Here is a 20,122-nt window from a genome sequence, read left to right as displayed (position 1 = left end):
TAACATTTTAACCAGCACAAAGCCTGAGGCGGTTCGTCTTTAACGTCTGACAAAAGCGGATGTTTTCCACTCTGAAGAACTTCCGGGTTGCGCCGCTAACAGCTAGCATCCTTCGGAACAAACAACACTTGTAAACATGGCAGACAGACGCTTCAACGCGATGAAGATGTTGTTTATTGCTTTTCTTTCTCCTTGTTGGGTAAATGGCGCTGTTAAACCAAGACTTTCTACGGAAGATATTCAGGAAGATTACCCAGAGTTAGGTAAATATCGATTTTTTTTTAACCTCAGCTGACGTTAGCTTGAATTTAATCGTGAACAGTGTTCGAGAATATTAGGCATTTTAACCCTCGTGACTCTGATATTTGTCTTAGTGTTACATTTATGTCTGTTGACTGTATAATGACAGCTTTCTTCTGCTTTCCAGATACTTTAAACGGCATCCTGTCAGATTATGAAGTGTTGCCCCTGTCAGGCTTCCAGTTCCATTCTGTAAGGAAGAGGGACGTCCACACCCAGTCTCACCTGGAGCGGCTGGTGAGCTTCAGAGCCCTGCACAGGTAAACAAGCCTTATTCCCTCTCGTAGCTCATAATGTCTACCAAATGAAGAAAACATTACAGGATCTTTTTCAGGTCTTCCTTAAAAAACAAACTATACCTGCCATAAATCACTACTGACAATATACTATTTATTTATTTACTAACTAACTTATATTTCAGGAGGATAAAACCACTTGAGATGAAACATCTCGTTTACGAGTGGGTCCTCCTACCGTGGAGAAATGAAATATAAGAAGACGGAGGCAGTACACTAGAATGAAACAAAGTCAGTCAAAAAACAATCAACAAATGACAACTGAGGAAATAATATTTATTATTATTATAAATAATAAATCTTGCTTTGGTAGAGCAAAAAGAATGTCAGTGTCACAGCGATTTAATGAAAGTTTCAGACCCATTCAGATTCAAGTTATAAAAGTTTTACTGGTTGAACACATTCAGTCACACCAAATGAATCACAATTTAGTCACAATGACAGAAAATATTTCCAGCTTTACTCCAGACTGCTCCTTTTGTCTGCTCATCTCACACACTGCTGTGTATAATCATTTTAGGCATATGAGCAAAACAATACTGCATTATGTAGGACAGTGTTGCAGTTGTTTCAGAAACAGGAACAGTGGTGTTTATTGTTAGAGTGCTTAAACCACAGAAGTTCGCTTCCTACTACATCTGTATACCCAGTTCATAGAGAATCACGTAAAGGTGGAGTACAGATGTAGTAGGAGGTGAACCGCTGTGGTGTAAGCACTCTAAAACTAAGGATTTTTTACTGTAAACACTTGAGAAATACAATTCAGGTAAATCTGAGTTGTTTTAATATGAGATCAATGAGATAACTTGGGTTGTCCTACCATCTTACACACCACTCCCTGTGTGTGCACTACTCAGCTGATTCTGAGCGCACCTTTTCTGAGGCTGTCTCCAAGTTTAGGTCCTCCACCACCTCCCTTACCCATGGTGTCCCACAAGGTTCTGTGCTGGGGCCTCTGCTCTTCCTCCTCCATCTGCTTCCTCTTCAGCACATCCTGAGCTCCTTCAAAGGAATCTCCTACCATCTTTATGCAGATGACATCCAACTGTACATCTCTTTTAAGCCCCATGAGATGTCTACGCTGCAGCTGTTACACACCTGCTTGGACTCTATTAAAACCTGGATGGCTGTAGGGTTGTCACGGTAACCGGTGTAGCGGTAAACCCCTGTAAAAAAAGTTAACAATAATCATAACCGTCTTGTTTTAAAAAAAAATATGATCTCTGTGGATTACCGTGGCTGCGGTGTAGGCGCGGTGACCCTTACCAGCCACCGTATCATCTGCTGAAGTTGCCGGCGGCACATGCGCACTTTGTTGTTTACAACCAAAACTTTCTTTAAGCTAAAGCTGAAATAATGGCCAAAGGACGAGACGGCAGCGCTCAGGACATTTATTATGCCTCAAAGAAGACAAAGTGGGAAGTACGGGCATTTTTTGGATATTTGAAGAATGCTGAGGGACAGTCGATAGAAGATGGCTATCCTGTTTGCAGCACGTGCAGAAAAAGTGTCTGTGAAAGGCAGCAACTCTTCAATCTCATGACACATCTGCGTGTCCATCACCCACAACTCTACAGTCAACGCAAGGCAAGCTAACGTTAGCGTTTTAGCTAAAATGCATGATCTGAGGATTTGAGTTGAGGGAGAATGCAGTGAGTCGCCATATAAAGCAGCCGCAGCGCCGCTACCTGCATATAAACCGTGTCGCGGACACCCCCATGTTGAAATGACGCTATGCATTACGGGGCTCCCAGGGGCAGATAAGAGTTGGTCTCTCTCCGAGAATAATTATGAATTTAACAATGATTACTGCCTGATGGCATTTTCCCAAATCTGCAAAGCTCACTGGAAGGACACAAACCGAGGACAATATTTTCCTGATATAGGGTCAAGTAAGGGTAAAAAAAAGTATCTGATTAGAAGGCTACTTGAGTACTGAGTATCATCTGATCTAATATTTTTTAAATGATGACATCAAACAGACAAAAAATAAGAAGTTATAGGCAAATATTGGTATTTTAAAGACTAAAGGGGAAAAATGTAAACAAATAAACATAATTACAAAATAACACATTTTAGGCAAAATTTAGACACAAACTGAGGACAATATTTTCCTGATATACAGGGTTTATTTAGTTGTCTGAAAATGTAACACGTAAAAAAAAAATACCGAGGTAATACCGAAAACCGTGATAATTTTGGTCACAATAACCGTGAGGTTAAATTTTCACACCGTGACAACCCTAGATGGCTGGGAGCTTTCTACAGCTGAATGAAGATAAGACTGAAATCCTCATCTGTGCTCCAGACAAGCTGGTTCCCAAAGTCAGAGACTCTCTTGGTCAGCTTGCTTCTCACACCAAACCTTCTGTCAGGAATCTTGGCGTGACCTTTGACCCAGCTCTCACCCTGGATTCTCATGTCAGTTCTCTTGTTCGCTCTTCCTTCTTCCATCTCAGGAACATTGCTAAGCTGAGTCCCATTCTGTTTCGCTCTGAACTTGAGACAGTTCTCCACACCTTCATCTCCTCACGCGTAGACTACTGTAACTCTCTTTTCACGTGTCTGAGCAGAACCTCCCTGAACCGTCTACAGGTGGTTCAGAATGCCTGTGCTCGGCTTCTGACCAAGTCCTCCAAACACACCCACATCACCCCGCTTCTCCTCCAGGTTCACTGGCTGCCAGTCAACTTCAGGCTTCATTTCAAGATCCTGGTTCTGGTCTATAGGGCCTTACATGGACAAGCACCATCTTACATTGGTGATCTTCTTAGTCCCTACACCCCCAGCAGGTCCCTGAGGTCCAGTGACCAAAGCCTACTGGTTGTGCAGCACCAGGCTAAAGGCCAAAGGTGACAGATCATTTGCTGCTGTGGCCCCAAGACTCTGGAACTCTCTCCCCCTGAGCCTGATATCAGTGGACTCAGTGGTCTCCTTTCAAAAGCAGCTGAAGACTCACTTGTTCAAGCTGGCTTTTGGATGACCTTCATCACCACTCTCTCTTTATTCTGCTCTCCCCACCTATTCCACCTTCCTCAGGATCCACTGATTCCTAAGCTTCCTGTTGAATGAAACTATCACAAACGTTTCTAGTTCTGGATTCCAGTTGATCTGCAGCTATATATTTTGAGAGTTTGTATAAAGAAAGCCTTAAAGGAGGAATTTTCATACCTTTTTGTGATGTTGTGTGTATCAAAGTTCTAGTTCTAGAATGGGCTGTTTGTGTAAATCAACACTTTTTTGTTCATCTTTACCAATATAAGTAGAGACTGACCGATATGGTTTTTTTAAAGCCGGCCCGATGCCGATTTTTAAAGAATTTTGTTGCCGACATCTAAAGCCGATTATTAAGGCCGATATATATTTATATACACTTTAGCAGCACATTGATTGTGAAAGACAGCTGAACACTCACTGTGTGCAATATAAATCAAGTCAATAACCTCTTAATATTTATTGAACTTCAAATATAAAACAAACTCAAAATATTAATAACATCGGTGTGTTGGGGTCCTTTGTGTCCTTTAGTCTAGTGGTGGCTGCAGTTTGGCACACAGTTGCCTGATTTTTTTAAATTCTTTTATCGACTTTTAAAAACAATTTTGGCCGATGTTCGATATAGAAAAAAAATTAATATATCTGGTCGGCCTCTAAGGCTTATCTTTGAGCTGTACAAATGAAAACTTTTTCGTTTGCATTTTTTAAGTAAAAATAGAACTTTTTGTGTCTCTCAGCGACTATAAACTTGATCATTTAGGCCCTTGTCTTTGGTTTTAACACTCCTGTCTTATATTTCTGCTGGTATCCTGTACACAGCTATTTGCACAACTCTTCTTCCTCATTTTGGTTCTGTTATCTGTGTTTAAGTTCCCCACTCAGTCTGTGATCATTGAGTCAGAGGTCAACTTGTCTTTTGGTGTCTGAGACGGCGTCATGTGCATAACGTCAAATTTGGTGAAACCTTCAGAAGAGATGGCTTCCTGAGTAATAAAAAGAAAAACATATCTATAGTGGTTTTATAGTAAGAAAAACTCAAACACGTTATTTTGAAAATATTTTGAAAATATTTTATCAATATTTTGATCGTTCAGTGTAATGTAACTCCTGTTTAGGTAAAACAGATTTTGTGTTTTAACCTTTTCTTCTATTTCAACTTTAGAAATTTCCAGCTCTACTTGACCACAAACACAGACCTTTTCACTGACGGCTTCAAAGCTGTGTTTGTGGATAAGAATGGGAAGCAGCAGAAATATGATGTTCAGCTTCAAAACTATTTTACTGGGCACGTTGTTGGTGAGTTGATGACGCTTTTATTTAAAAAAAAAACTAGATTTTTCTACATTTACCTTTTCTCAGGGTGATGCCTGTTTTGCGTTTTCAGGGGAGGAGAACTCACGAGTGCAGGCACACTTTGACGGAGACGAGTTTTCTGCTCATATCCTGACGGATGAAGTTGAATACAACATAGAGGTAATCATCAATCTGTTAGCTGATCATGAAAGAACCTAGAATCTGTTATTTGTTAGATATTTGACAGTTGCAGGGCCGTACGCTAACATTTTTAGCTTATAGCACTGGACATGTTTATTTGTCAGTGTAATTGCAAAAATAAAAGTTTTTTTTATTTATTTAAAGGGGCATTATGGAAGTTTGACAGCCAAAACATGTATAGAAATAAAAAATTTCTTCTTCATACATTCTCCTGCAGTGCCCTGGTCCTGTAGAAAGAGCCCTGGCATTTTTATTGTGATTGCCTGTTTCTCTGTAAAATCACAGAAAAAGAGAGCTGCTCGGGTCGAGCAGGCTGCTTCATGCGCGTTCACGCTCAGGCATCGCCCGTAGCATTTGCTATCAGTAGCTTTAGTCTTTGTTGCTGTTCCTAACGCCTAGTGACAAAGCTAGCTACATTTCTGAGGACCCTTAGCTACTTTCTGTATAACTTTCTTCTGGATATTTCCTGCAAATTAGCAACAAAATAGCCATTTTCGCTCTTTGAACGTTGTTTCAGCTATTTTCAAGTATATAAATGTTACAGATGCAACAGACATCACTGGCGCTTAGCTCACCTAGTAAAACGTCGGACTCTCGACCTGGATTCGATTCTGGGTGTGAACATAGTTTTAGAGTTTCTTTTTTACACTAATGGTATATTTTTTACATTAAGATGCCCGAATTTTTATTTGAGACTTGCCGAACGGCATTACATTCACAGATAAAAAAGATGTGGGTTCAACTTTCATTTTGGAACAATTTTTCAATCAAGGGAAGGGAATGATCTGAGCATGCAGGAGGACTGACCCATCTTAAACCTTTGTCGGCTGCACTGGAGAGAATGGGACAGAACCAAATTATTTAATTAATTAGCTGCGCGTTCTCCTGTCCTCTGTTCTCCGGGCCACACACACGCACAAGGGACTGTCTCAGCTGTTATTTTCGTTAAGGAGTGTGCACGTACAGCATGCGTCCCTCGTGCACGAGCCTAATGTTGAAGCTGCCGTTACGCTTTTGGCCTGAGGGGGCAATCGTGAGCATACAAATTCAAAACTCCGTAAAGTCCCTTTAAATTAGTGTAGATTTGTTCATTACAGAGGTCTGTCCTCATCAGCATAGACATTGAATAGTAGACGCCACACCGACCGTTATTGCCTATGGGGGGCCATATTTGCAGGATCTGGTTTTTATAAAGTTTATGGTTACCAGGATGTTTTAGCCACAGATATCGTATATGTAGACCCCTGTGGACTGGTGTTGCCGTAGTGGCAGGCTGCCATCTTTTTCCCCCAGTGCGTTTATTTCTACTGAGGAATGTGTTTATGCAACTAAACACATTTTATTATACTTCTTCACAAAATCAGACCAATGGTATGGCATGATAATAAAATAAAATAAATGAAAATATATAATCCCAACAGGAAGGCTAGAAAAGTCAATTGTAATCCCACGTGATCTGTTTTCAACAGTACACCAGTTATTGGAGTTGTAGGTGGCACAAAAAAAACAGGCATTGTTGCTCGCCCTGCGTGGACTCCGGGTGGGTTTGGAGAATGAGGAATCCATCCAATATGGCGGCGACGCTGTTAAGCTCTCCAGCGCCCAATGGGGCGTCTACGTATTCATGTCTATGGTTTCAGTCATAGACATGAATACAGGCTTTATTATGGGATTGTATCAGGGCTACTAGGCCATTTGAGCTCCATCAAAGTTCTTCATGCCATATAGAAGCTTTAAAGAGCAGTTTCCATTTGTAACAAGACCTTGTTCTTGGACACCTTTAAAGTTTTTTTTCTTTCTTTGCTCTCAACTGTTTCCACTTGGGTTTAATAAACCCTCAAATCCAGTCTGTCCCCTCTTCTGTCCAGCCCCTGTGGAGGTTTACGGATTCCCCAGTTGATGGCAGGTTGCTGGTTTATCGATCAGAAGACATTAAGAATCTGAGTCGGATTGCTTCTCCAAAAGTGTGTGGTTACATCCACGCAGACGCAGAGGATCTTCTGCCTGAGAGCTCCAGGAGCAGATGGGAAAGGCATGAGGAGGTGGACTTCAAAACCGGTGAGTTCTGCCGTTATCTAGCTAGAAATGTGGACTCTTTGCCTGTATGTACACATTTGTGCAGCAAAGTCTGTGTCCAGTTTTAATATAAAGGGGAATATAAAGCTTATCAGAGCGTTGCTGCACCGGAGCAGATCTCTCCTACTCTTCTCACTGGGTTCTGATGAGATGAGTTGAGGTGAAGGTTCACATGGAGGAAGCTTTAAAATTCATGAAGACTGCTGGAGAATGATGAGTCTGAGTCAGCGCTGGTCTCCCACGTCTTGCTGCGGAGGCCATAGCAGCGCCCTCCCACTCTTCTGACTTATGTAGAGCCAAGTGCGGCGTGTGTGATGTAATGCTAAAAATCAGGTCCGTTTTGTTTTAGTCCTTTTCTCTTCAGAAGAGGTTGTTGTGCGTTTGTTTAACGCCTCAACACAAAATGTCTGAGCATCAAAAAAAGATGTTTGTGAACATCACGGCTCAGTTGGATTAGATAACTAACAATTCTAGTTAAAATTTCCTCCAGAGATCTTATCCTACTTAATTCAGTTCATTAGTATAAATGTGTTACTGCTTAGTTCATTTTTTAATGGTTTAATTTTGATTAAAGCTAGATTGTCTTTTGGCTCATTTTCTGACACTTTTCTAGACAGAGATCTTTAAAAGGGGTTTAAAGTGATTAAAACTACGTGGATTTTATTTATTTTTTAGTTGTTGAAAGCACTTGGAATTGTATTAATGTCCTAATAGTTGATTAATTGACTCTAATCCCCAAATAATATTCAAACCCCATGCATCACTTTGAGTAACCGAGCAGTAAAGTAGACTTTCATTCTCCAGCTGACATTGTAAACAATAAAAAAATGTTTTCTGCATTTCTGCTTAATCTCATTGGACCAGAGAAAAACTTCTATCAAACGTCAGCCGACTAATAAAAAAAGATGTTTTAATAAATGTAAAAATAAGGATAACTAACATTATAATACCAGAAAATAGATTATGTGGAGTTTGACATTTTTATGCTCAGTCCTGTTCCGCTGCTATTTACAGGTTTGCCGGCATGACTTCGACAGAGGTAATAAATGTTATATAAGATATTTAGACCAACCCAGTTTGGACTGCATGTTTTCCAGGTTGTGGTGGGTGACCAAATGCATTGCAAAGTGGATAGACACCAAATAATACCGATAATAAATGTTTAAATCATGTTTGATGGAGGAAAAAACAAATACTAGTACATTTAGTAGGTGCACGTTTACAATTGAGTTAGTAATATAAACACGATTTGATTAGTGACACAGACACAATTCTAATAAACGAGAAACTGTACTCAGATGTAGACGGACAATGTTCCTACTATGATCTACGGAAAGCCCCCGGCTTGCTTTGAAAGCACTCCCACCACCACCACCACACACACATATTTAGTAATCACTTCTTACCTTTCAAGCAACAATGATGCCAACTGCGGGTCTTTTGTCCGGCATTTCGAGACTCTCAAATGTCGGACCGATGTTTATTCTCGTTCTTTGCTGTCGGCGATCAGGCTTGAGTTTTGCCATTTTTGTCGCGCTGAAATACACTCTTAGTTTCTTTGTTTTGTTTGGGGTCTGGGCTGGAGTTTCGCCGGTGCTTCTTGTGCTTGGCTGAATCCGTGCTACCAGAACCACCTCTCGCTCTGCCGCTAAGCTACAGATAGCAAACGCTACGGGCTGTCTGTGCGTGAACGTGCATGACGTCATCACGCTGCCTCTAGGAGGGACAGGGAAAGCGTGCTTGGTCGACCCAAACATGCTCTTTTTCTGTGATTTTTTTTTTACAGGAATACAGAGGCAATCAGTAAAAGTACCAGGGATCATTCTGCAGGACCAGGGCATTGCAGGAGAATGTATGAGGAAGAAATGTATTGGTTGTTAAACTTCCGTGTAGCCCCTTTAATCTACAGATGCACCAGTGAGAACATTTGGGCCGATATCTGATATCAATACCGATATTTGTAGTACTAGATATATGTCCCTTCACTTTCGACGCTGTCTAAAAGCAACCACACCACCTACGTTGCATCTAAGCTTCAGTATAACAACAGAGGTTGACCGATATTGGTTTTTATTTTTCCGATGCTGATGGCCGATATGTACTGCAGATTTCCATGACCGATATCTAGACGTTTTCCACCTTATTTTCATGCTGAAATGTCACTAATAAAATCAGTTGACGCACAAAATTTCTTAAGCTGAATCAGATTTAGTGAGTTTAACCAACTGTTAAATCTTAGCTTTGTGCTCTGCTCAGTGTTACTGCCTGGCACCCAAGTTAATTTAGAGTATTACCCTAACCCTATGCAGATGTTATTAGTGAACATAAAAATACATTTAAATACAAATCTGCAACAGCATCGGGCTGCCCGAGGATGTGCCTGACTTTGAATCGGCTATACTAAGGACAAATATCAGCCAGTGCCGATGTATAAAAAATGTAAAAATCGGCCCAATATGTAGATAAAACCCCCTCAATCCTTTGCTGCATTTTTTTTCTCGCACATCCTTAATTTAATCTGAAAACAATCCATCTGCATCTGTTTGAAGATACATTTTTATTCTTTGTAGAACACCAACACAGAGAGAAAAGACAAGTCCATGACCACAGGAAGAACACCTGCTCCCTGCTGCTGGTTGCAGATTACCGCTTCTTCAAACACATGGGCCGCGGGCAAGAGAGCGTTACTCTCAACTACCTGGTCTGACATGATAAATGTCTATTTTCTATAAGAATTTAATAATAAAGAAACTCTCCTTTTGTTTTATTTCAACATCTTTGTTCATCTTGGATGCAGATTGAGCTGATCGATCGAGTCGATGACATTTACAGAAACACCACCTGGAATGATGAATTTAAAGGCTACGGGGTTCAGATCCAGCAGGTGTGCTGTCCTCTTCCTCCCTTTTTCTCCCAAACCTACATCTGTACAGTGCTTTAGTTTATTCAGAGTCACTCTTGGAATAAAAGGCTGAAAATAGCGAGTGTGGACAGCATTTTGAGAAGGAACTTGGGCTTTTCATTTATTTCCTTTCTAAAATGCCAAATAGCCTTTTTTGTTTTTACAGTTTATTTACTCTAAATGTCTCAAAGTTTTTACTCTAAGCTACCGCGAGAGGAAACATCTCATCACTCTTGAGCATGTATTCAAATAGCTGCTATAGGTCTGCTATTTTTAACAACCTTCCGTGTGTGATTGTTCTATAATTATCTTAATTTAGTCACACACACACACACACATACCTGCTCATCCCAGAAAGTTCAGCTTTTCATTACTAACATTTCGTCATGAGTAATTCTGAGTGTGTTTTTTGTCATCAGATCATTATTAACCAGGAGCCGACGAAGCCTCCCTCCGGATCGCCTGCTGGCTGGGTCCATTATAATATGGAGGACAGTCCTGTGAAAGGAAAAGAAGTGTGGGAAGTGAAGAAACTTCTAGAGGTGAGAACACAAAGAAACTGTTCAAAGTTTGCTCTGTGAGAATCAGAGATGTTAAAAATTTAAAACATGCCAGCATAGAGTAATGTTAATAGGTTTTTCCCTTTATGTCTAATAGCAATTCAGCTTGGACATCTCAGACAACGCCTCCTCTGTGTGTTTGGCCCACCTGTTCACGTACCAGGATTTTGATATGGGAACGCTGGGGCTGGCCTATGTTGCCCCCTCCAGACCCCACCCCCTGGGTGGCATCTGCTCAGGACGTAAGACGCTGCCCTTCACCTGCAAACAGCCTTTTGATCAGCTGAGCATCAGAATCAGAATAGGTTTATTGCCATTATCAGTGAACAAACAATTCACAAACTAGGAACTTGCTTCGGTACTAATGTGCTACGTATAACATGAATAATAAGATTAGAAATATAATAAAATAGAATAAAATATTTAAAAAAAACTAGAATAAAACTTTCCGCGATAAAAAATGTCAGGTAATGGTAACATGGCCGATAACGTGACGTTGTGTCGAGTACAGATATGACCAACGTGCTCTACAGAGATGGCTCATAAGCATTTTGATTTTCTGAGACTATAGATTATTTACCATAACTGTGACTAATCATGCAGGAATTACTTTGCCTAAAGGGGACATATTATGCAAAAGTCACTTTTGCATCTTTCTGTGCTGCAATGTGGGGCTCTACTGCCTCTATACACATTCCAGATGTAAAAAAAAAAACATCCCTCCATTTTTTGTTAGTATTTGAGTTTAGAAATGAGTAATTAAAAAAAGTCCTGGTTTGTGTCATCACAAACAGGAAAATCCCTGGCAAATCCCAGATATCAGAGATTCTCAGCTTATAGTAGCCTGAGCGGTGTTTGGGTGGGCGTGACCAGCTCTTGTTTGTTTCCTTAAAGTGACAAAGCCCTGAAACGGCTCATTTTGGAAGGTCCTGAAAATGTAAAAAATTAAACAGCTGAAATGACTTCATGTGAGAGGGATTTAGAGCAGAGAATTTCATAAACATGTTTTATATCAACCATAGAAATATTAAAACTTAAGAAAAAGGGTCATAACATGTCTCCTTTTACACCAAGAGCTTCAAATAAAACCCAAAACAATTTGCTGTTTCTTTTATTTTTGTCCTGCCCTAGCTTACTACCCATCTCAGTATTCCAAGAAACCCAGTTTCCTCAACACGGGTCTGACCAGCACCAAGAACTACGGCAAAACCATACTCACAAAGGTCTGATTTGTTTTTAATCCTAACTAATCTCTGGTGTTCTGCAACATGTCATCCAGCATGTTCATATTAGCCACAACTGCCTTGATGCTAACACTATTGGTTTTTGTCTCCACAGGAAGCAGATTTGGTGACGACTCATGAGCTCGGTCATAACTTTGGAGCAGAACACGATCCCGATAACGTCGCTAACTGCGCTCCCGGTGACGACGATGGTGGGAAGTTCGTTATGTTTCCCATCGCTGTCAGCGGAGACCATTCAAACAACAAGGTACCGATCCGATTAGACACACAACCAGCCACCCTGCTTATTCATGTAGGGTTTTTCTGTTAGTAAATACAATATAAACAGTTATTCTAAATGTTAAAGAAAGCCTTTACTGCTGAGTCATGGTTGTTCTTGTGAAATGTGACGCGCCTCTTCCACGACAGCACATAGGGATGTGATTTAATCTGCCTCAAAAAAGAGTTAAACCTAGACTCAAATCCATCAGACTTTTTTCAGGCAGGAACGTTTATATCTTACCGTTTTCCTTTTAAAATTTGTCAGCGATCACATTTTCAGTGTCATCTTCAAACGCCGTCTCTGGTGCGACACCCACACAGGTCTGAACAGCTGCAGTGATATTAGCAGGCTGACGGGCACAGCGGCTGTTTTTGGCAAACGATCCACTCTGATGAGAAAAGCGACAGACTGAAATATGTCCTCGTTTTATGAAATACGCTGGATTACACAAAATACAAAAATTGTAAGACTAGATCATTTCAGTGGGTTGGGGTTTGGGGCTCCATGTTATTAAAAGGCGGCGGCTGAGGGAGGTTGGGTAATTCTCTGGGGTGGACCTGTGATGTCTGTAAATGTGATAGTCACTGAAAATAATATTTTGATACCGAGGTGCCTTAAAACAAAGCCCCGTGGTTACATAATGTCTGGATTTTTGAGTCACTCATCACCGGAGACACTAAAGTAATCCACTGCTGTTTGGTTTAGCTTACACTCTTTGTGACAACACACCGACAGATCCGGCTCTGAAATGGGGCGATGTGTGCTGGATAAACAAGTGGAATAATATTTAAATCAGGGTGAACTGTTAAAGCAGTGCAGTCAGCTCTAACTGTGACTGCTCAGTGCGCTTCAGCGTGTAGAAGAGGAATGTTGTCAGTTCTCACCCACTGCTGCTATGTTTTACATAACCACTGCAGTGTTGGCACTCCAGCATGAGTTGTAGAGAAAAGCTTTGAATCAGAACATTTTATGCTGCATCTCATTTAATCTGGCTCGACTCCACATTTCAGGAGGTCTTTTAGATTCAGTTCACTGCATTTTCTTATTTTGCTTTATGTGCAAAAAAAAAAAAAAAAAGAAAAGCATTCAGATCTTGCTGATATTGTTTTAATTTACTTCCCCTTTGTCTCAAAGCGCTTCTCAGACTGCAGCAGGGCCTCGGTGGAGAAGACGCTGAGTCTCAAGGCCCCCAAGTGTTTCAAGGAAAGGAACAGTAAAGTGTGTGGGAACTCCAGGGTGGAGCAGGGGGAGGATTGTGATCCCGGGTTACTCCATCTCAACGATGACCCCTGCTGCACCGCGGACTGCAAGTTCAAAAGAAGTGCTAAGTGCTGGCAAGTCATCTGAAAGTCAGATAAAACATGTGCTTGAAAAAAAAATCTCAGAACTGTCAAATTGTTTCCACAGCGACAGGAACAGTCCCTGCTGTAAGAATTGTCAGTATGAACAAGCAGGAAAGAGGTGCCAGGAACCCATCAGTGCCACGTGCAAGGGCCAGTCTTCCTGCACAGGTGATCGCCACCTGCTGGTTTAACACAATAACTGCATTATTCACTTCACTACTGCAGCTTTTGGCACTTTGAAGTATTAAAAATCACAAATGCAAAAATTTTCCTCACTCCACAGGCAACAGCAGTCAGTGTCCACCTCCTGCAAACGCTCCTGATGATACGGTGTGTGTCGACAATGGCCGCTGTCGTAACGGGGACTGTAACCCGTTCTGTGAGGCTCTGCAGAACCTGCAGTCGTGTGCTTGCAACGGTAATGCAGATCATTAAGAGACCGTAAAAAAAGCCTTTTGTTATGGTTTTAAACATTTATTTGGTGTTATGTCATATATGGATGGGTTGTGACATATCCAGTTGTGTGCTGCTTCTGTTTTTGACAGTTATCGTCTCTATGGTTAGTGAATTTGAACATTTTTTATTTGGATCTTCTTATTTCCTGTTCTTGCAGAGACAAATGACTCCTGCAAAGTTTGCTGCAGGGGAAAAGATGGCACCTGTTCTCCCTTCATCCAGACCAACAGCAGCTTTGTTTACCTTCGCAAAGGCAAACCCTGCACAGTGGGCTTCTGTGATGGAAACGTGAGTCTGAGCATTTTTATTAACCTCCCACACGGACAGTAAATGAGCAGATTCTTTAGTTCCTGATGGAAATCTGTCACACTAATTCAGTTGTTCTTTGTTAAAACAGGGGAAATGCATGAAGCAGGTGCAGGATGTGATCGAGAGGTTGTGGGATTTCATTGACAAACTGGACATCAACACGTTTGGTAAGTCATGTTAGATTTGAACGCTGACATGAGATTTAAAGATCTCTAAAGACTGTATTGAATCAAACTCTTAACCTACTCAGTTTCATCATCCCTCTCTACTTTAGGCAAGTTCCTGGCTGATAACATTGTGGGCTCAGTGGTGGTGTTTTCTCTCATCTTCTGGATTCCTCTCAGTATCCTTGTCCACTGTGTGGTAGGGCAACTGCAGCTTGCGCTGGTCCTCTTTGTCCTTTTATGTCCTCTGTTCATTTATACTTAAGCAACACTAAATAAGTTTTGCCATTTTTCTGTCCCACTGGTTCAAAGCGAAATTATAACTGTTGTAAACAACCCTGGCGCTAGTGCTAACAGTGAGCTAACGCTAACACAAGCCAACTGATACTAAATAAACCAAGACGTAAGCAGATCCACACTGTAAAGGATGAGTAGTTTACATCTTACCTATGAGCCATAAAATGTGAGATTCCATAGAAATATGAAATATCAATCTGATGGATCTTTGATTATTTTAACCAGAAGATCAGAACTTTTTATTGCAGGGGTTAAGTGACACTTCGTATTAACTCCAAGGGAAGAGAGAGAGTCGTGTTTAAAATAGTTAAGAAATTTATTTCTACACAATTTAAACGAGACTAACTTAAACACTCTGTGTATTGATGGACTAAGGTGGAGTGAGACGTGATGAATGATGGTGGTGTGTGTGTGTGTGTGTGTGTGTGGAATGTTATTATCAGAACCAGCGGATCCGGAGAAGCATTTAGTTCTGAGTTGGAGTGAATGTTTCACTCTAAACTTTAGTTGGAGATTTATAACACAAATGAGACGCCATCTGTCGGTCTACGTACCCCAGGGGAAGCTTCCGTTTAGATCCAGACTGCCGAGGTCCTCTTGGACCCTCCTTGGAACCGAAGCCGGTAGAAAAGTAGCGACGCTGACCAAACTAGTCTTGGAATGCTTCCAGGTCACGACAGTGATTATTGGCATCTACGAGACCCTGAAGGGTTCGTGAGGTTCAGCTTTTATTCTGAAGGAACCTTTGCGGTCAGGTGTAACTTGTAACAGATTTTATCCAGCTTCTTGAGGTTCTTTTGGCTGAAGAGGAATCCGGATGGCTTGTCCGAGACTTCTCTAGAACGCTCGAACTAAAGAAAAGGTGGCATGGAATAGTTTTTATAATTGTCATATTTTGGTTTACTGGCAAATCAGAATTTGACATACAAAAGAGGGTTCATACAAACACCACAGATAACCACGCCTCGCGTCAGAAACAAAGGTTTTGATTGGATCAGACAAAAGGAAATGTGTCATGTGACTTTAGCATTGCGTGTCATCAGTGTCTAGTGCAAATGTCCAAGATTATAATTACTTGTAAAATACTACAGATCACAAGATTATAATATCAAGTAATAACATTGTCATTTCACAGATTGATTGAACATTGGGCTCACATTATTATTGGTAATTAACAAAGTTGGTTGATTATATATTTATCAAGAGAGCTCTTCATCTTCGTCTTGAGCTGTAACAGAGGTGAAGTAGTTCAGATGAGCAGAGTGCATGAAAGACCTTGGCCAGTATCTCATGTAGATTAGCCGGTGTCAGAGACTTTTATGTCTCTGCTCGTGCAGACGCAGCAGATCATGACCTTTAGGTCAAAAACAGGACATTCATGACACTACAACACTTTTGGACAAAAAAAAAATTACAAGTCAAGTAGCAACAAAGCTAGGTCACCAGCAGTCTGTGATTTCGAAGCCTCCTTTAGCTCCGTCAAATGAGTGTAGGCTGTGCCCATGTTCATCCTGGTTTTAGCTGTTTGCTTCACCCCCAAAGACATTACTCTCTTACTTTTACTTCCAGCTTCCATCATGATATCGCCCAAAAAAGCTAAATTCTTCTTTTTCTTTTCTTAAGCTTTTTATAACCGGTCAGCAAACTGAAAAAGCTAATTAATAGCTTTTATATTAGCTACTAATAGAGTAAAAGCTATTGCTGTAAAGCAGGTAGGAACCTTCCACTAGTGTTTCCCCACAAACCACAAAACTGTTAAGTGCAGATTCTGATCAGCAGAGGGCAACAGAGTGCTGTCCAGCGTAAACTTGGTCTAGGTTCTGCCTCAGAAATCACTGAAACCATTTTGAAAGCAATAGCTTAAAGTGTTAAAAACTCTTTATTGTTGCTTTAATGTTTTCTTTTCTCTTTGAAGGACAAACAACTTGACCAGCAGTATGAAGAGAATGCAAAGACCTTCTACTACCCTCCAAGTGTAAGTCCTGTAACCAGTCCCATGCAGCGCACTAGCCTTGCTGCCACACTAACCAGAAAACTACAACCTAACATTTGCTTTCTGAAACTCTGACATCCCTAATAAGAAAGGAAGGAAAAGGTGCATGCAATCTAAAAGGAACCTAGTAAAGTCAACCACATTGCATTTATAGTGACAAAAACGAGGTTAAAAGAGTAGGAATTATAAGAATAGCAGAGTTGAGTGGGTTTTTGTTTGCCAATTCAGAATTTTTTATTAGATTTTGTTTCCCAAACTATTTTTTCCTTTTAAAACCTAGGAAACATATTTTCTTGTAATTTTTTTTTAGAATAACTTTGTTTTATTTCCAAATTCAAGGCTGGTTATTACAGCTTTTTGTCTGATTGAAAAAAAAAAAAAACTAACACCAATATAATCTATAAATATTGCGCTTTTAGATATTGGGTTGTTGGTGGACATTTCTGGCCACTGTGAATCTATTCTAATCCTAAACACTTGTTAATCCATAAAGACTGTCTTTATTTAAAAAAGCTTAAATCATCCAATTCCTGATAAATCTGGTGCTGACGAATTTGGCCACAGTCTAGAACACCCAGTAATTAGAACAGAAAAGATGTGGATTATAGGGATGTAACGATGCTCCGAGAATCCATTTAAAATCGCTGCAAACTAGTTTAATTATCCATCGTTGTAGAAAAAAGGGAAATTGATTCACAACGGCCACAAATATTGCGCAATACTGCATGCTTGCTTGTGCCAGACATCGCACCAAAGAGCTTCTAATCAGAACAGAGGCAAGTAGGGATGTAACAAATCATTAATATAATTATTAATGATCTGTGATTCGTGCGGATTGGTCCGGCATGCACTTGGTCCGCGGATCGGTCACGTGGAGGGCGTAGGTGCCACCCGTTTAATCCAAAGCAGAAACGCACAACAGAGGAGGAGGAGAGGAGCTTGAAAAACCACCGGCGTCATTTAAGTCGCATGAATGGGAGCATCTTGGCTCCCCTGTAAAATACAATAATGATCCAAAATTTAACACGCGCCATCAGTCTGAAGGCACAGCGCTGCACACACACACACACACACACACACACACACACACACACACACACACACACACACACACACACACACACACACTCTCTCTCTCTCTCTCTGATCGTTGGAAAGGAGAGAGAGAGGTGGTGCGCAAGACGCCTTGGGCATTTATCACATAAACGTGGTAAAACCTGTAAATATTATTGGGGACAAATCTGTAAAAGAGAAATAAACAGCGCATCTGAAAGGTGAGGAGATGACAAGTGAAAGCAGGACACAGAGAGAGAGAGAGCGTGTCTGCATAAGGCAAGCCGTTTTAACAACTAATCAGCAATTAGACCCCTCTGTAATTCCTGCTTTTATAGCAAGTTGTGCAAGCTTTGCACAGAGAGCAAAGCTTTTTGTTTTTTCTGTTCTTTTTCTTACTGCTGATCCGAAAAACGACCCGATCCGTGATTGAAGACCGCGATACGATCCAAACCGTGAGATTTTCCATCAGTCGCACCACTAGAGGCAAGCATGGCTACAGCAAGCACCTTGGAGGTAGTGGACGCTCCAATCAGTTTGAAGTCAACAGCGTGGCTTCTCCGTGTTTACAAATGAAAAGGGTGAACGAAATACCGACAAGACAGAAATTGTAAAAAATCAGAATCTTGAGCTTAAAATCGGGAATCAAATCGAACCGTGGCTTAAGTGAAAATTTTCATCCCTAGTGGATCACTATTCAGAGATAATTTGGGATTATATGAACCGGTTTTAGCTGCCCTGTCACTGCCGGGGCTTCTGAATGATCTGTCCATCACTCTTTACCCTGGAACTGCAGCAGATGGTGGAGGTTTGTAGTAGAGCTGCCGCCATAGGTGAGTGTGAATGCGCCACAGCCTGGTGTTGAGATAGATGTGTTGCCATTGAGCGCATGGTCAGTGGCCCCAGTTTTGGATACTCCTGCAGACACTTCCTGTTTGATGTAATCCCTGATCGGGCCGCAGACACTCGGTCTCATCTGATCAGACGTTACCTCGAGGAAGCGGGATTGTTCGGAGTATTCAAAACAGCGAGAGGGTTGAACACGTTGTCTTTGTGGAATCAAATGGAGTGTGTCAACATTTTTAAGTTTGCATCTGATGCTTTTAAAGCCACGAGCAGAGGGTGTTTTTTATTTTTTTGCATTGAGCCTTTTTTTGTTTTGTACTTTTTTTTGACTGAGGGAACATTCCTCTGCAGACCTTTCCCTTAGCCGACATTTTGACTTGTCAGTACAGAAGAAGCTCAGCTGTCCCACCAGGATTCCGGTGCTCCATAAAAAGAGCAGCAGGAAGGTTCCGCTCATGCTTGACAGCTCAAAATGTCCTCAGGCAGAAAGGTTTGCTTTACTCATTCCAACCTTCGTACTTCTGGGATGTTAAAGGGGATGAGGTCACACGAGTAAAACACGACAGGTGGTGGATGAACGTACGTCTGAAAGAAACAGAATGAAGTAAAAAAGGAATGGATCCCACCTCAGTCAGAGGCACAGCGCTCTGATGGACCTCTTCTCACCTGTCGCTTTCGCTCCTCAGAGTCAAGATATGCTGAGCAACCTCGAGTCGGCGTCCGTCCGCATCGTCAAGCCTCCTCTGCCTCCCTCCTCCTCCGGCGGCCAGACCGCGCCCTCCCCCCAGTCCCCGCAGCAGCTGAGCCAGGTTCGGGCCCCTCCTGCGGCCAGCAGTACTCAGGACCCCGGCCTGAGTTACAGCGCCACCCCGGACAGCGCAGGGGGGCAGCGGATGGCCACCATCCAGGAGGACACCAGCAGCGACTCTCATCTGGGAGAGGAGGGCCTGCCGGACGCTTTCACAACCGCAGGAGCCTCCTCGTCGGCTACGAAGTCCTCCTACGAGGATCTAACCGAACAGAACCCATCGTCCAAGGAGCGGCGGCGCCTCAAGAGGCAGGAGCGCATTGACACTAAAGAGACGGAGTGCTGAGAGGAAATGGGTGAATCTTTTTTGTTATAGAAAAAAAAACATGCCTCTTAATTATTTAAGAAAACACACAAACACCCAGAGACACACACCTTTTAGTTTTCATACAACAAACAGGTGTTTACATTGTGAAATGTGGATTATTGTTGAGTTATACTACTGTGAGTTCACGTTTTTGTGCCTTTTTTTAGTTTCAGGATGAATTCAGGAGGATCTTTGGATTTAAGTAAATAAGATTAGCAGTTTTAACGTAGGCTGGAGAGTTAAGCAAGTGCTCCTCAGGAGGAAAAAGGATCTAGAGCACAACAATCCTGAAGCATTCATCAGTTTTCTGAGTTTATGGATATAAACCGTGACTGTTTCGCTCCTCTTCAGCTTTGAAAATTTTGTTAACATGTGATGCGAGCCGGAAAAATCCAGACAGGAAGCGTTTCAGTGG

At 41.5% G+C, this 20,122-nt stretch overlaps 1 protein-coding gene across 2 annotated transcripts; it reads left to right on the top strand.

Annotated features, from left to right (window-relative positions):
* adam17a (ADAM metallopeptidase domain 17a) lies at positions 1-19,896 on the top strand. 2 transcript variants are annotated; one of them, XM_015969998.3, is made up of 20 exons: positions 1-263; positions 428-560; positions 4,756-4,889; positions 4,978-5,066; positions 6,956-7,145; positions 9,734-9,864; positions 9,961-10,047; positions 10,485-10,607; positions 10,723-10,867; positions 11,757-11,848; positions 11,964-12,116; positions 13,266-13,465; positions 13,539-13,642; positions 13,758-13,892; positions 14,088-14,218; positions 14,328-14,406; positions 14,514-14,602; positions 16,616-16,675; positions 18,543-18,579; positions 19,279-19,896. In XM_015969998.3, exons 1-20 carry the CDS (start codon positions 137-139, stop codon positions 19,662-19,664), a joined length of 2,625 nt encoding a protein of 874 aa, XP_015825484.3. In that variant the 5' UTR covers positions 1-136; the 3' UTR covers positions 19,665-19,896. The 2 variants fall into 2 exon arrangements, with proteins under 2 accessions (XP_015825484.3, XP_015825485.3); XM_015969999.3 differs by lacking the exon at positions 18,543-18,579.
* Positions 19,897-20,122: the final 226 nt, after the last annotated feature.

This window comes from Nothobranchius furzeri, chromosome 18, assembly GCF_043380555.1.
Source record: "Nothobranchius furzeri strain GRZ-AD chromosome 18, NfurGRZ-RIMD1, whole genome shotgun sequence".
In the NCBI taxonomy this organism is placed as follows: domain Eukaryota; kingdom Metazoa; phylum Chordata; class Actinopteri; order Cyprinodontiformes; family Nothobranchiidae; genus Nothobranchius; species Nothobranchius furzeri.
This window is presented reverse-complemented; position numbering and strand designations above follow the sequence as displayed.